Source organism: Apostichopus japonicus, chromosome 23 (assembly GCF_037975245.1).
Source record: "Apostichopus japonicus isolate 1M-3 chromosome 23, ASM3797524v1, whole genome shotgun sequence".
Lineage (NCBI taxonomy): Eukaryota > Metazoa > Echinodermata > Holothuroidea > Aspidochirotida > Stichopodidae > Apostichopus > Apostichopus japonicus.
The window spans coordinates 12,012,649-12,029,779 of NC_092583.1; the positions used below are offsets into that span (position 1 = coordinate 12,012,649).

The window sequence follows — 17,131 nt, forward strand, 5'->3', positions numbered from 1 at the left end:
TTATTTTTTTTTATTCATCCAGAGAACAGTTATGAGTTAGCTTGTACACATTAAGAAGGGTAAATACCCTCTTCAGTGTATTACCCTTTTCGTTAAAAGGTTTAAATGAAATAACGAAGAAATGGTACAAGCTTTTTTTTGGGGGGGCGGGTCCAGTGATTACACATATTATTATTGCTTCCGATGAATTTATCCTGGTGTTATTAATATTCTCCTCTCAGATAATATCCGGCCAACAACTTCCCACCTCTTCATCAGACGTAACTGACCCCTACGTCAAGGTCACCATGTACGGGACCGACGTTACCATCGAACATAAGACGGAAGTCGTGAAGAACAACGGTGAGTCTCGGGGAAATGGTAGTATTGAAACCTTTATAATAATAATAAATAACACTTATATAGCGCTTAATACAGCATTTCAGTGCGCTTTTAAAAGTAGGAAAGAGACAAAGAAAACCAAGGGTAAAAAAAAGAAACTAGGAATCAAACTGAAATGTTTTAAGTTGTCTCTTGAAGATACAAAGGGAGGGAGAGTCAAGAACGTGAAATGGGAGTTTATTCCAAAGAGAAGGCGCAGCGACAGAAAAGGCATGATCGCCATAAACGAGTGCGGATACCCTGATATTAAAGAAATCAGCTCTCCCGAAATTTAAGGGGTTAAAGACATCATACAGGGAAAGTAATCTACTGCAAAGTGAAGTAGCTGACAACATTTTAAGAAGAAGACAGTAGCTTTATATGTCTGATGGAATAAATATATAAAATTATAGTTACATCAGCCCCAAAAAGTGTTAGAAAGAAATAAGTAATGATCATCAGAAAAAGTGGTAAGATTGAACTTCTGAAGTAAGAAATTGAAAACCTTTGCAAGAATTAGCATCCATTTTGTTTTTATCGAGTTTGGTAAACAGTTTCTAATGCCTTGAAAAGATAGATTTTGGTGAACATTTTAAACAATGAAAATAAATTTGAAATAAAAATAAAACAAATCTGTTAGCAAATGCTTATCCACTAAAGAGCCCTGTGTAAAAGAAAGTGTAAAAGTAAGAGGGCCTGATGTTTCGATCCTAGCAGGATCTTCTTCAGAGCCTCTGAAGAAGATCCTGCTAGGATCGAAACGTCAGGCCCTCTTACTTTTGAATATGAATAGTTTTATCTTTTCTTTTTCTTAAAGTTACTGGTGTAAACTAGTTAATTTAAATATATATAAAATAGTAACAGAAGTCTTTTTTCTTGTTGTTCATAGGATTCAATCCTGTGTGGAAATGTCAGATGTCTTTCGACGTTCAAGTCCCAGAGCTTTCAGTCATGCGGTTTGAAGTTAGAGACAGAGATGTGGGTTCTAAGGATGATCTCCAAGCTCAGTATTCATTACCAGTAATGTGTATGCAAGAGGGTACGTCCAGCATTATTATTCATGACTCTCTCAGACTAATGATTATTCATGACTATCAAACTAGTGATTATTCATGACTCTATCAGACTAATGATTTTTCTTGACTCATATAATGATTATTCATGACTCTATCAGACTTATTGTTATTCATGACACCATCAGACTAATGATTATTCATGACTCTATCAGACTAATGATTATTCTTGACTCATATAATGATTATTCATGACTCTATCAGACTTATTGTTATTCATGACACCATCAGACTTATGATTATTCATGACTCTATTAGACTAATGATTATTCAGTATTCTCTCAGACTAATGATTCTTTGTGACTCTCATACTAAATATTATTCATGACTCGCTCAGACTAAGTACTATTCATGACTCTATTATACTAATTATTATTTGTGACTCTCTCATACCCACGGTCATTTAAAAAAAAAAATTATGCAGGAATAAGGTTTGTTGGTATGATAGAAAGGGAAAAAAACTGAGAATAATGTTCTGAAATAACATGTTCTTATTAAAAATGCAATGATTATTTTTGAGCTTACAAATTATGGACTATCAGGATCAAAACCTTGGCAAGGAAGGAGGCAGGGTGGGGGTGGGTGCTATGTATGGGGGTGGACATGGGATAGATTGTTCATTAGGGAACTTTCTCCATGTTTGTCCTGAGGGGAAGGGAGTTGGACACAAACTAAGAAACCATGTTTTGAAAATTTCTGTGTAGTGTAGATCCAGCATAGCTTAGAAACATCCTTGTTGTGTTTATTTTCTATGAGAGAAGATGAAATGCCCGCCCCCCCCTTCCATCCCTCATATCATATAGCAACACTTTGCTTTCAAACATCACGGATGGCCAGGTACACTAGGACACAAAAAGAGCTGATTTAAAAACAGTGATTTTTGGATGCTTGTAAACAGTTTCCAGCAGAGAACATTGTCAATTGAAAGAGTAAAAAAAGAAGGGATGTTTATCCTTCATCGATGATCCATAATTATAAATTTTTGTTGGTGATGGCTTTAAATTAAATGGTCTGTTCCCACTTGTGTGTGTGTTTCATAACCTCTCACAGTTACAAAAGGCCCTACATGTAGTAATTTTCTCGTCCCGCCGTTTAGCATCTTAGCAGATCTAAATACGGTGAGCCATAAACGCAAATTACTTTTCCTTTAAAGGCATTGAAGGCTCTCCCAAAACCGCGTGCCACCCTCTGAAAAATTTAACTTTCTGTTGCTTGCAAGTGAAGTTTTTTTCTTGTCGCTACAAAATGCAGACAGTAATGAAACGTGATACCGTGTTATCTTTTATCTGGACCTGAGATGTCCTTTGCTGTTATGTACACTGTTTTTTGGGTATTGACCGTAGCTGCATGTATTTACTGTACACTAGTGTCTAATTACCGATGGTAGCAAGCTGTGTGTGTATTTTCTGGGATCGATGGTGGTGTCTAACACTTCTGTTACACCTCATTCGAAAGTAGGTCAGATTACCTGCATGAGACCTTTGTGCGCGAGTCTTCACACCCTTTAATTAAGACTTATTTTACAGACTCGGTTTCGTTTTAACTTCCAGGGTATCATCACGTGATGCTCCGTTCTCCAGAGGGCAATGAACTCTCCTCCTCTACGCTCTTCGTACACGTCTCCAAAACTAGAGCGAAAAGGACCTCCACGGAGGACGAAAATGGCGGATAAACAGAAGAACATGCTGCAGAAAGTGTTTAATAAATAGATGGTGCTCTTTCAGAATAATTTTTTTACAATCAAAACCCAGCAAGTTCCAAGTAGGTTTCGTGTTTTGGTAATTATATTCAGGGAAGTGAAAAATTACTCATGGTCAACATTTAAAAAAATTCAAAATACAATTTAATAAGGAACACTGAACAAATTTCCCAAAACTTTTTTACAATTATTTAAATGATAGAAATGTTGTAAAACAGTAATAAGATGTATAAGGTGTTTTTTATGCTGTTTTATGTTTTGTTGAATGACAAAGTAACTTAAAACTATTTTTGGAATTATGAAAATCAATTTCCAAGACGTATCAAATAAATTCAAATTTAATTTGTAGTCGGTTACGTCGACATGATTTCAATTCTGTGTTTTTCTTTACTTTCATAAGTTCATCAAAGCGTTATCCTAAATATTTGGCGAAAAATGACTAAATATTTTTGTGATTCATTAGTATAAGACTTCTTTTAATTCAAGAGCAAATTTGTTGTTTCTTTCTTAATACTCTTTATTAAAGGAACATATTGTTAGTATTAATATCCTTAGATGATCTTAGGAAGGTTTTGAAGTTAATTATGAAAACCTGCATGACAGAAAAAAAAATCAGTTATTATGTTAGAATTCAGTCAACAACTTTCAAAATTTACAATAATTTATATTCAAAGAGAATCAAACCAGTTTGAAATATTCTTTTTTTTGCTGTTTTTAAAAGTAAGTATTTGATAGGGTTGTTAATTTGACAGAATTTTGTAGTTTGTATCTATATATTGGTGCTAAGTCCACAGCAAGTATGGCCAGTTGCCGTTGTGCCTGTCAAATCCAATACCATCCTTTCCACTCCCCCCCCCACTCTAACCGACACACAAAATAAACGGGTGGGGTAAAGAGGCCAGTGACACCAAGTCAATTTGTTGCAGGATCAAGCCAAAAAGGTATTAAATTGTATTGTTTACAAACGGCCATATTTGACCGGAAGCTGGTCTGAGTTTGTCCGCTCAAATTTACACCTTTTAAATGGACAAATAATGCGATATGAATAAATTATATAAATAAAATGATTTTGTACCGTAGTCTACATGTGTAAAATTTATTGTCACTTAGTTAGTCATTCTTACTGTGTTATTTTCAAATATGCTTTCGAAATTTGGTAATAGGATATCATTTTACTGATATGATTAAAAATCATTTATAAATATTGATATTACTGGTATCATTTGTCGGAAATGATTTTAACAGAATTCATAATTAGGTTACATATATATATAATTACATACATATCACGTTTGACTTTGCAGTAATATTTTATAATTTTATTATCTCAAAATCCAGGGATAACGAATTTGTATGCTTTAGTCGGAGCTGGAATTCTTTAGAGCATTGCAATATAAACAAAGCAATAATTATGATGTATTCCGTTTACTAATTAGGTTACACCAGATATCAAAGTTATGTTGTTGTTTTGTTGTCATTCATTTATTCATTAAGGGAAAAGATTAATTTATTCATTCATCACTCAAAGAATCCTTCCATTCGTCACATAATATTTGAAATTAAATCAAGTAATTTATTCATCCATTTCTCATAAACATCCATTTAGATATATCTATCGAAAGATTTAATAAGTTATCTGTTCGTATTCGATTAATTCATCCATTTTCGAAAAATTAAGTTCAACTCTATTTTGCAATTTTCATGTTTTGATGTGTTCTAGCCAAACCAGTTTGCCAAATGCTTTTTCCAAGTACATTATAAATATATTTTATCATCATTTTAATCATTTCTGCTAAATATGGTTGTTTAGTTTACAGTTGATCTCTGTTTATTCTTTGAGATGTACAATCCATAGATAAAGATAATATCTCCAGATGTTAAGTGTTTGCGTTTTCATTAATTTCAATTTTTATGACGTTTTACTTACAATTATATGTATTAAGAGCCCTCGAAAAAAACAAACAGCGTTGTTGACATATCTTTCATTTTCATTTCAATGAACCTTTCTAGTTATGAATCCATCATTCTGAAAAATCGGACAGCCTAACAAAAATGAATTGTACAGTATGATGAAACACACTGTTACCTTCCTGGATGGTATAAATTACAAGTCGTCCTTCATTTAATATTTTCAGTTTCATAGCAGGGTTAGAGTACCTCCTCTTGATTTAAAAACTGTCATCTTTGGGTATGCTTCTTAGTAGAAACCTTGAAACTGAATGAAACCATAATTCCTGCTTTAATTGAAAAGCATAGTTTTCCTGCTTTGATCCAAGGTGTAGTTTTCCTGCTTTATTTAATATTTTCAGTTTCATAGCAGGGTAGATTATTCCCTCTTGATGGAAAACTGTCATCTTTGGGGTATGCTTCTTAGTATGGGAAACCTTGAACCTGAATCAAACTAGAATTCCTGCTTTAATTGAAAAGCACAGTTTTCCTGCTTTGATCCAAGGTATAGTTTTCCAAGCATTATTTGAAATTATAAGTTTCCCTTTTTTAATTGTAGATCAAGTCTTCAAGTTTAATGAAAGGTAAAAGCATACCTGCTTTGCTCAAATGTAGTTTTCCTGCTCTTGTCGACGGTATAGTTTTCCTGCTTTTATTTGCAGTTATAAGTTTCCTTCTTTCATTGTAGATTTAGTTCTCGAGTTTAATCAAAAGGGTAAAAGCATTCCTGCTTCGATCGATGGTAGTTTTCCTGCTTGTTTAATATGGAAGGTACATTTTTCCTGCTTTGATTGAAGAACATTGTTTTCAAGTTAATCGGTCCAGGAATCAGAGACCTGTAAATAATTTTCCAGTCAGTTTTTGTTGTTGTTGATTACTTATTATGCAAGGATGACACTTTTTAAACAGTTATATAATTTTTACATTTTTAGTTTTTTTTTTGGCATTTTCACTTTTAGATCAATTTGCAGCTTTCACCAGGCAATAGCTTTGATAGTTATAGTGCATTCCTCAGATAAAAACTTAGCTTTCAAATTACTTTTATTTTATAAAAAAATAAATTACAATGTTCCTCTCTACCTTTGTAACCGAAATGTTGCAATTACATTAATTGCTTTGTTTGTACTTAAAACGTCATCAATATGAAAAACAAAAGTTTACTTTACTTTATTAATAATAGCGAACAAGTTTTTTTGTTATTCTTAAGAACGACTTTCTTAAAGATTTTGACCATCAACAATTTTTGCTAAATACATTTCAGGAGACATGAACATAGTTTTCTTCCCTCCTTGAAAATTTACAGTTGGTGGCAGCAAACAAGGTGTAATTGATTGAGCATAGGTGACCACTCTTAAGCATTTTCTAGCCTATTTTGGGTGCAATAATGGAAGGCAGAAGAAGTAGATTGTGTTAAAAGTTTTTTTTTGTGGTCATTGTAGCAATAGATTTAAACCAAACACCATATAGATAATCATGTGGTATTAAAAATACATATAATCTTTGGTTGAATTGAATCAAATGTGTTTCTCAACATTCAATATGTTAGCCAAAAAAAAGGTCTTTCTTTCTACATTTATTCCTGAAGGGGAAACAAAGTCCTAAGAAACTGGCAAAAAAAAGAATGAAAGGATAGAAAAACAAATTATCGCATATCTAGGAGCAACAAACCACGGCTATTTCTGTTGTTAACAAATTATGTTGCATTTTCTTTATCAATGGGATATATCCTCATTGACTAAGGTGAAACAGAAATAAGTGAGGGCGGTATGTAAGATCTCTTATCGATAGAAATAGACTTGAAATTTTGATCTGTTTGCCAAAAAAAATAAAAGATAAATAAAATAAATTAGCCAGAATATATCAATATTTTGTTTGTGAGCTTTAATAATCTTTTGAAAACTTTTCAATTAAGGTATATTATGGAGTTTAAATAGGTTGGAAGAAGATTTTTATGAGACCTTATGAGACCTTATGATTACAAATTGTAGTATTGTTTACTTGAAGTGGGGTTAAACCCAACGCAGTTCAATAAATGATTAATCGCTAGAAATGTTCTTTTTTATGTCTTTTTCATTCGTTTTGTTAAAACTTCTTGGGAAGTTCGGGTTATGGGCAACATTAATAAAGAGATGGGGAATCACATTTTCTAGGGCATAATTTCTCTGCATGTATAGCAAAATGCTATTCAAAATAGACAGACTGCTACACAACTGCCAAAGATGTATAGCAGTTTTTGTCCACATAAACAAAATATTTGCAACAGTTTATGAGACGCAAAAACCCATAAACCTCAAAAAACATTAGACAAAATGTGAATTCTAAATTATTCCCAGGTTTCGCCTTGATTTATGTTTTTCAAAATGTCTCTGTACCATACAAACAGAGGCCCAGAATTCTGCGACATTTTTCAATGCCAATATCCTGTTAAGTTACGAGGCGTCCGCTACTTAAACAATAGAGTAAAAACAGCAAAGTGTATTTCAAGAGCACTTTAATAAAATCTGTGTATTTTGGGTATTTTAATAAAAATGTAATAATTTTTTTTTTTAAAAAAACAACATTTTTGGAGGGCCATTAATAGAAAATTGTTTTCAGTAGACATCGCATTTTTTCTCGACGTTTATATCCAAATTGTTATCGAAGACAAGCGCATTTAACTTGAAGAATTGTTTCATACTTCATGGTCACGTGAACAGTGAACTCCCCTTTGTGAGACTAAAAAAATAAACATTGCTATACCTACAATGTTATGAATTTTTGGCAAAATATATCCCGATTTATGAAATATGGAAGTAAATTTATCCTTTAATATATCCCCTGCAAATATCATTGGACATATCCGTCAAGTTCTGTTACGAGTTTTTGGCAAAATATATCCCGATTTATGAAATATGGAAGTAACTATATCCTTGAACATATCCCCTGCACATTTCCTTAAACATATCCTTCAAGTACGGTTACGATTTTTGGCTAATATATCCCGATTTATGAAATATGGAAGTAACTGTATATCCTTGGACATATCCCCTGCACATTTCTCTGAGCATATCCTTTAGGTAGTTCGTAGGGGTATATTCTTGAACATATCCCCTGCACATATCCTCGGGCATATCCTTCAGGTATGTTATTACGAACAAGAAACGTGACATTGGAATCGTGTTGGTCGATGCAGTTAATAACTTCATATCCTTTAAGATAATCCCTGCCAAATGTCCTTTGAGCATATCCTTTAGATAAAACAACCCTGTCAAATGATCGATGAAGTGAAATAATTTGATATTTTAGAACATATCCCCAAAGCATATCCTTTAGGTGAGATATTAAAATCAAATAACTCGACTATGCCGTGGGTACGATGTTGTCTTATACATCCTGATACGTGGTTTATGGAAATAAATAAGTTGTCAACACTGATTCCCTTCCCCTGGACTCTCTCATATACACTCACTTTAAATATGTGTAATACCAAATTGTAACGATAACTCTACTGGGGGAAAAAGGGGCGGGGTGTCTTCTCAATATTCATGAATGATATTTAAATGTCAGTCCGCGAGGCATCCCCGTCCCAACCCATGTGGCTCATCCTTAACTATTTTCATATCAGATTCATTACAGCGAAGATTACCCTGCAAATGTGTGCAAATCTGGAATGAGTGTACAATTAGAAACGCCGTCAGTTATTTTACATTTCCTTACATTTAGAAACACTTTTTTTAACATTTTATAACATTATAATAGTTTTGTTTAAAGAATAACATCATATTCTTCCGCTCATATCTTACTGGGAGAGGGACTTGGCGTTTTTTTTTATTCCTTGGGTTATATTTTTTGGACATTTTTGACACTCTTCAGAAACGTATTGTTATGTGGAACATTTGTACTTCCTTGGAAGGTTCATCTGAAAAGCTTGTGTCACACATCTCTGTACTTCTGGATGTTGGAGAAGTTCAATGTTCTTATAAGTGTATAAATATATATATATATATATATATATCTATATAATATCATTGACTTGCCTAGAGCTTTTGAACTTTTTTTATGTCTCGGTTAATCGGTTAGCCAAAAAAAAGGTCTTTCTTTCTACATTTATTCCTGAAGGGGAAACAAAGTCCTAAGAAACTGGCAAAAAAAAGAATGAAAGGATAGAAAAACAAATTATCGCATATCTAGGAGCAACAAACCACGGCTATTTCTGTTGTTAACAAATTATGTTGCATTTTCTTTATCAATGGGATATATCCTCATTGACTAAGGTGAAACAGAAATAAGTGAGGGCGGTATGTAAGATCTCTTATCGATAGAAATAGACTTGAAATTTTGATCTGTTTGCCAAAAAAAATAAAAGATAAATAAAATAAATTAGCCAGAATATATCAATATTTTGTTTGTGAGCTTTAATAATCTTTTGAAAACTTTTCAATTAAGGTATATTATGGAGTTTAAATAGGTTGGAAGAAGATTTTTATGAGACCTTATGAGACCTTATGATTACAAATTGTAGTATTGTTTACTTGAAGTGGGGTTAAACCCAACGCAGTTCAATAAATGATTAATCGCTAGAAATGTTCTTTTTTATGTCTTTTTCATTCGTTTTGTTAAAACTTCTTGGGAAGTTCGGGTTATGGGCAACATTAATAAAGAGATGGGGAATCACATTTTCTAGGGCATAATTTCTCTGCATGTATAGCAAAATGCTATTCAAAATAGACAGACTGCTACACAACTGCCAAAGATGTATAGCAGTTTTTGTCCACATAAACAAAATATTTGCAACAGTTTATGAGACGCAAAAACCCATAAACCTCAAAAAACATTAGACAAAATGTGAATTCTAAATTATTCCCAGGTTTCGCCTTGATTTATGTTTTTCAAAATGTCTCTGTACCATACAAACAGAGGCCCAGAATTCTGCGACATTTTTCAATGCCAATATCCTGTTAAGTTACGAGGCGTCCGCTACTTAAACAATAGAGTAAAAACAGCAAAGTGTATTTCAAGAGCACTTTAATAAAATCTGTGTATTTTGGGTATTTTAATAAAAATGTAATAATTTTTTTTTTTTAAAAAACAACATTTTTGGAGGGCCATTAATAGAAAATTGTTTTCAGTAGACATCGCATTTTTTCTCGACGTTTATATCCAAATTGTTATCGAAGACAAGCGCATTTAACTTGAAGAATTGTTTCATACTTCATGGTCACGTGAACAGTGAACTCCCCTTTGTGAGACTAAAAAAATAAACATTGCTATACCTACAATGTTATGAATTTTTGGCAAAATATATCCCGATTTATGAAATATGGAAGTAAATTTATCCTTTAATATATCCCCTGCAAATATCATTGGACATATCCGTCAAGTTCTGTTACGAGTTTTTGGCAAAATATATCCCGATTTATGAAATATGGAAGTAACTATATCCTTGAACATATCCCCTGCACATTTCCTTAAACATATCCTTCAAGTACGGTTACGATTTTTGGCTAATATATCCCGATTTATGAAATATGGAAGTAACTGTATATCCTTGGACATATCCCCTGCACATTTCTCTGAGCATATCCTTTAGGTAGTTCGTAGGGGTATATTCTTGAACATATCCCCTGCACATATCCTCGGGCATATCCTTCAGGTATGTTATTACGAACAAGAAACGTGACATTGGAATCGTGTTGGTCGATGCAGTTAATAACTTCATATCCTTTAAGATAATCCCTGCCAAATGTCCTTTGAGCATATCCTTTAGATAAAACAACCCTGTCAAATGATCGATGAAGTGAAATAATTTGATATTTTAGAACATATCCCCAAAGCATATCCTTTAGGTGAGATATTAAAATCAAATAACTCGACTATGCCGTGGGTACGATGTTGTCTTATACATCCTGATACGTGGTTTATGGAAATAAATAAGTTGTCAACACTGATTCCCTTCCCCTGGACTCTCTCATATACACTCACTTTAAATATGTGTAATACCAAATTGTAACGATAACTCTACTGGGGGAAAAAGGGGCGGGGTGTCTTCTCAATATTCATGAATGATATTTAAATGTCAGTCCGCGAGGCATCCCCGTCCCAACCCATGTGGCTCATCCTTAACTATTTTCATATCAGATTCATTACAGCGAAGATTACCCTGCAAATGTGTGCAAATCTGGAATGAGTGTACAATTAGAAACGCCGTCAGTTATTTTACATTTCCTTACATTTAGAAACACTTTTTTTAACATTTTATAACATTATAATAGTTTTGTTTAAAGAATAACATCATATTCTTCCGCTCATATCTTACTGGGAGAGGGACTTGGCGTTTTTTTTTATTCCTTGGGTTATATTTTTTGGACATTTTTGACACTCTTCAGAAACGTATTGTTATGTGGAACATTTGTACTTCCTTGGAAGGTTCATCTGAAAAGCTTGTGTCACACATCTCTGTACTTCTGGATGTTGGAGAAGTTCAATGTTCTTATAAGTGTATAAATATATATATATATATATATATATCTATATAATATCATTGACTTGCCTAGAGCTTTTGAACTTTTTTTATGTCTCGGTTAATCGCCATAAATTCCAAAATGTTAAAAAAGTTTTATTTTTAAAAGGATTCGTTATCATTCCGTAATAGGTGTTTTTGTTAGGTAAGGTCCAATTACATTTTGTTTGTAGCCAGAAGCGATTGTGTTGTCTGTACCCACCCCCCCTTCCCTCTCTATCCCGTACTTTATGTTTTAAGTGTATGGAATATGAGATCATGTACTTATAATGATAGCAATGATGGTTATGAACCTATGTGTATGATTAAGCCAAAGGAAAATATTTTTAAAAAAACGCCTCCGGTGAGCCATTAGGAGTCGTATGCAAGTACTAAAGTAGTCTTTATTGCACTCCTCTTTGGGAAAGATATTTACTTACACTAATGCTTTTGAATGATATACGATTCTTTAATTGATAAACAAAAATCATATTGCATGCAATTTTGTCTACGGCTTAAGTAATTATTCTTCTTCTCTGCATGTGAACCAACCTCCATCCTTGTTTTACTTCCAGCAGTGAGTGATATTAAAGGTTTTAACATAGGTTTACATGTGTTCTATAGAATAAAAACATTCATATTTTGGCAGTTTAGTCTCGTCTATCTTATATCATTTTCTTTGAAAACCAAAAAAAAAAGACAAATTTTAAATGGTGTAAACCAGTGTTTATGGAATCAGGGAGTATTATGATTGTCGACATGTTCTGAAATCACTGAATTAATGTCAAAATGTGGAATAATATTTCCAAAAAAAACGATTACATTAAATAGAACATTAATGATGAATGGCTTGAAAATAATTCAATAATTCATGTCAAAAACAAATGACCAACCTCCCCCCCCCCCCCTCAAAAATGGAAAACATATCATGCGTTTTAAAGAAGATATTGCCATAAAAGTATAATGTCGTCTAAAAGAAAGAGAAATATTGATACACATAAAATAACATTCTCATTGCGCTGTAGACAGAAGTCAGAGTCGCTACAGTGGCGGATCCTATCCTAGTGGCGGAGCTATCTCAAAAGAGTGGGGTGGGGGAGGTTGGGGTGTGCAGGAGGTCGCTCAAGTATTGGTAAATACCGGACCTATACTGACAAAAACCGTGTATAAGAATACAGGTAAAATGTTAGGAATGGCCGTGCGGAGAAGAGTGCTAAAATTATCCCATTGTGTGCCTTGCTCTGCTCAAACACTAAAGTTTTTTTTAGCATCAATAAAACGTTGTATATTATTAAGAATGTGTTTATTATTAATAATGTGTATATTATTATTAATAATAATAATAATATTAATTATAATAATAATAATTATGGAACGAGCGTATACGTGACCATTCGTTCTTTAACTATTTATAGCTAATCAGTATTGCCACCAAATGGTCACGAACGATCACACATTATTCAACCAAACATTTGACTATACCACCATCAAAGCATTTTACCTGGGGGGGGGGGGTGGTAGCCTCTAGCTTTATCATTTCATTTGGCGAGTAAAACAAAGAGGTATTTCTTGAAAATATTAAGTAGCATAAGCAAAGCAAAAACATATTTTTCCCCTTCAAAGATGTGGTTAAAATTAAATGATCACAGTTTTGTAACATACAGTGAACTTGAAGCAAACAGGTATGACGTCATAGTTGCACATATGACGTCAAAGCGTTTTGTTTAGTATTATTTTACACTCTATTGTTTGACCTTCGATTGAGTAGGGTTTCTATATAACTTCTAACGTCAAAGGGGGTGGTGAACTGAACAATAAACCAATGAATAATGCAGAGCCATTTGTATCGCGGTGCGTCCCAACTTTGAAGTAGCAATGGAGGCAAATTAACAACAACATCAACAACAACAACAGCATCAACAACAAAGTCAGTTTGGTCAATCTGCATCTATAATGTTATTTACGTTTGCATTTTACTAAACAAATAAAATGAACCATCTTTAAAATACTGTTTATCTTGTCAATAATATTTAAATGTAATGTAAAATAGAATGTAAATGTAAGGGGTAAAGGGGTTTCTTGTTGAGAAATAAAGAAAAAATGTAATTAGAAATTATTATATCCTTGTATTGCAAAAAAACACAAACATATTTCATTACTACAAAGTGACATTGTATTGAACAACAATGAAAGATTGGGATTTGTGATGTTTAGAGGATTAATTTTGTAGGGATGATCTTTTATGTTCGACTCCCTCCAAAATCGAATCCACATGTCCCCACTGCCCTTTCGAAGCGTTTACATTTTCGTATTGATCCCTCTTTGTCGTCGCCTCAGGGGACAAGCTTAGTTTAATACTTTTGACTTTTTGAATGTCAGTTGAATTTATTTTTGTCCTCTATCATATCGGGGGGTTCCTCTTTTATATATTTGCTCTTCCTTTTCTTCTTCGAATCAAGACTGATTTTCCGTCTGATTAAATTCTCTTTCTTGTTTACTATTCTATGTCAGGAAATAACTTGAACAAGTTTGATAATGAAATCTGACAATAACAGATATAGTACAGGACGCATTATTGCGTCTGGCAACAAACGGAAGGTTTATTTCGGGGGGGGGGGGGGGGTGAAGAAATCTGTAAGGTAAGAACGACGAACGTATTATTACTTAGATAACCTTTTACTATACGGTTTTAGCTTATCGATTTGAAGAAGAAGACGAAGAAAGAAAAAAAGAGTCGAAGTAAAAAAGTTAATTTTCATTTTGTCTGCTGCTGCTTCTATCGAAGTGGAAGGGCACATTAATTAGTCCTAAAAATAAATACCAAATAGGAAATTGCATGGGGTATTTTGTCAAAAAAAAAAAAATTAACCAAATTTAAGGACTTCAGTGATGTGAGAGAACGAGAAGAGACTTCCTTTGAGAGGTTGTTGTTTCATGATTGAATATCAATAAGAGGAAATAATAAACGGAAAGGAAATAAATGAAGGTGTAGAGAAACATTTATAGCTTTCGTCTATGTCATACAATTTACTCAATTTCCAAACCTTTTAACCGCATAAACTTGGAATGGTATGCTGAGAGAGAAAGGGGGGGGGAGTGAGGAGAGGTGGTGAGGGGGTGAGGAGTGGGTTGGGGGAGTGATGTAGCTGACGTCATTATAAATACATGAATTATCTCCCAGAAAACATTGACAAGTTTTGTCTGTAATTCGAAGGGGGAAAAATGACCTGCCTATACACGAAACATTTTCTCGTCATCTCGGTTTAGTTTTGACAAAATCGCACAGCGGATACATTTTATCGGATTGTCTCGACCAATTTGTTGTGGGGAGCCACGGTTACAATCATTTCACAGAGCCCCCCCCCCCCTATTGTTTGCATTTCTCATTTGCTCATAAATGCATTATGAAAATGAGAATACAAATGATTTGTTATCCTATATTGTTTTCACTAACCTCGGACCATGGGATTTTATCCCACCCCTCCCCGCCCCAAGAACATGATGATTTATATTGATTAAAATAGCACACATTTGTTTGACCAATAACATGCTCTTTTTTGATTTCGTTGGATTTTGTTGGTATTTTCACAAAATACACATAAAATCATATCATAGCATATCATATCATAGCATATCATATCATAGCATATCATATCATATCATATCACTCACATCGCATAATATGATATCATATCATTTCAGGCACATGACCTGAAATTCTTGAAAGGCAACATCAGTTTAAGAAGGGTATATACACATACTCGTGTCCTGTAACGTGTGTGAACTTTTTTTGTCGCATGATGGCGGTACCGATGGGAGAGGGAAGGCATAATAGTCTGCACCGGGGCCTGGGTGGGTGGCGGGGGGGGGGGGGGGTGGGGAGAGGTATGACTTCTGTGCCCTTGCCTGGCTACGAACCTATTTGCAAATATGGCATAATGTATAAGTTCAGCTACTTGGGATGAAATTTATATTTCACACCTGTGCAGCATCAAATAGCCGTGAAGGGTGGGTTTATTTGTTTGCTGAAATATATGAACAGAGTTTGTAAATGCTATTGACAGATGGTTTGGATCTTGAGGGGCCCTCAGATAGACTCCTGATCATGTATGAGAAGTCGAAGATTGTAGTAAAGCGTTCTGTTGGTATTTACCAAGGGCAGCCATGCATCTTCGGTTTGATCCGTTTGTCCATACAACTTAAATTTATTAACGATATCACTATGGCGGCTTATAAAACAAAACTACTGGATTGAAAATGCTAATACCCTGAAGGCTAATGGCGAACCTCTAAGTACGTCAGTTGATTCCCAAATTTTATTATTTAATTGATGATTTGTTTTTTCAAGGGGGTTTATTACTACATATGGTTTTACATGCATATTGTTAATATTTGTGGCGATGTTTGGCATTTTGAAACGGAGTTTCAATTTGGAAATTTGGAAATTTATATATATATATATATATATATATATATATATATATATATATATATATATATATATATATATATATATATAAATTTCCAAATTCGTGGATCTCCCCATCCAACCTCTTGTTTCGGCCCCACCGTCCTATGTGCAGGACACTACGGATTTCATCCGGAAAATTGGGAAATAAAAAATCTTCCCTTATCTACTCTGTTAGTTACCTTGGATGTGTCTTCGTTATACACAAATATCCCTAACGAAGAGGGCATTTCGGCCTGCATAAAAGCATTCAAACCGAAAGGTGTCAAAACCCCCACGAAGAAAGAATTGGCCGAATTAATGCAACTTATCTTGACCAACAACAATCTAGTATTTGGCAACAAACACTACCTCCAAATTCATGGCACTGCAATGGGTACCAAAATGGCACCGTCTTTTGCCAACATCTTTATGGGAAACCTCGAGAAAGAATTTTTATCTCGACAAAACTTGAAACCACACACGTGGTTACGTTACATTGACGATATCTTTATGATATGGACCCATGGTGAGGCAAATCTAAAACTCTTCATTGATGACATAAACTCGTTTCATCACACTATCAAATTCACTGCTGATTATTCTGGACATGGCGTTCACTTCCTGGACACCACCGTGACCCTACAAAATGGTTCACTGAAAACAGACTTGTTCAATAAACCCACGAACAAGCACAACTACCTCTTACCAAGCAGTTGCCATCCACGTCACTGTACCAGAAATATTCCGTACAGTCAAGCGTTGCGCATTCGACGCATTTGCTCCTCTGAAGTCGATTTTGATTCACGCACTAAAGAACTGTCACAACACCTCCTAAACAGACAGTATTTTCGGGGGTACTATTGAAAATGCCATCAAAAAGGCTAAAAGCAAACCCCGTACCGAAACATTGACGTACAAAACTCGTCAAACCAGTTCCAAAAGGGTACCTTTGGTTACTGAATTCCACCCCGGTCTCCCACCACTGGCTAATATCATTCAGAAGAATTTTCACCTACTTCAAGGCACCGAACGCCTGAAATCAGTTTTCCCAGATACCTGTCATCGCTTTTAAAAGACCCAGCAACCTACGGGATATCTTAGTTCGGGCATCCTTTCGGGATGAC

The 17,131-nt window shown here is 34.2% G+C and overlaps 1 protein-coding gene across 2 annotated transcripts in view; it reads left to right on the forward strand.

Moving 5' to 3' along the window:
• The window catches only part of LOC139964426 (1-phosphatidylinositol 4,5-bisphosphate phosphodiesterase delta-1-like), a 48,063-nt gene extending 41,300 nt beyond the window's left edge, over positions 1–6,763 (forward strand). The window contains exons 18-21 of one of the 2 annotated variants that reach the window (XR_011791970.1): positions 222–342; positions 1,250–1,399; positions 2,984–5,408; positions 5,585–6,763. Coding sequence is in view for 1 of the 2 variants with exons in the window: in XM_071965978.1 (XP_071822079.1) it covers positions 222–342; positions 1,250–1,399; positions 2,984–3,105 (393 nt within the window). In the remaining variant the exon portion in view is untranslated. Of the gene's footprint in view, positions 1–221; positions 343–1,249; positions 1,400–2,983; positions 5,428–5,584 lie in introns of those variants that run through there. The other variant, XM_071965978.1, reaches the window with a different exon arrangement.
• Positions 6,764–17,131: the final 10,368 nt, after the last annotated feature.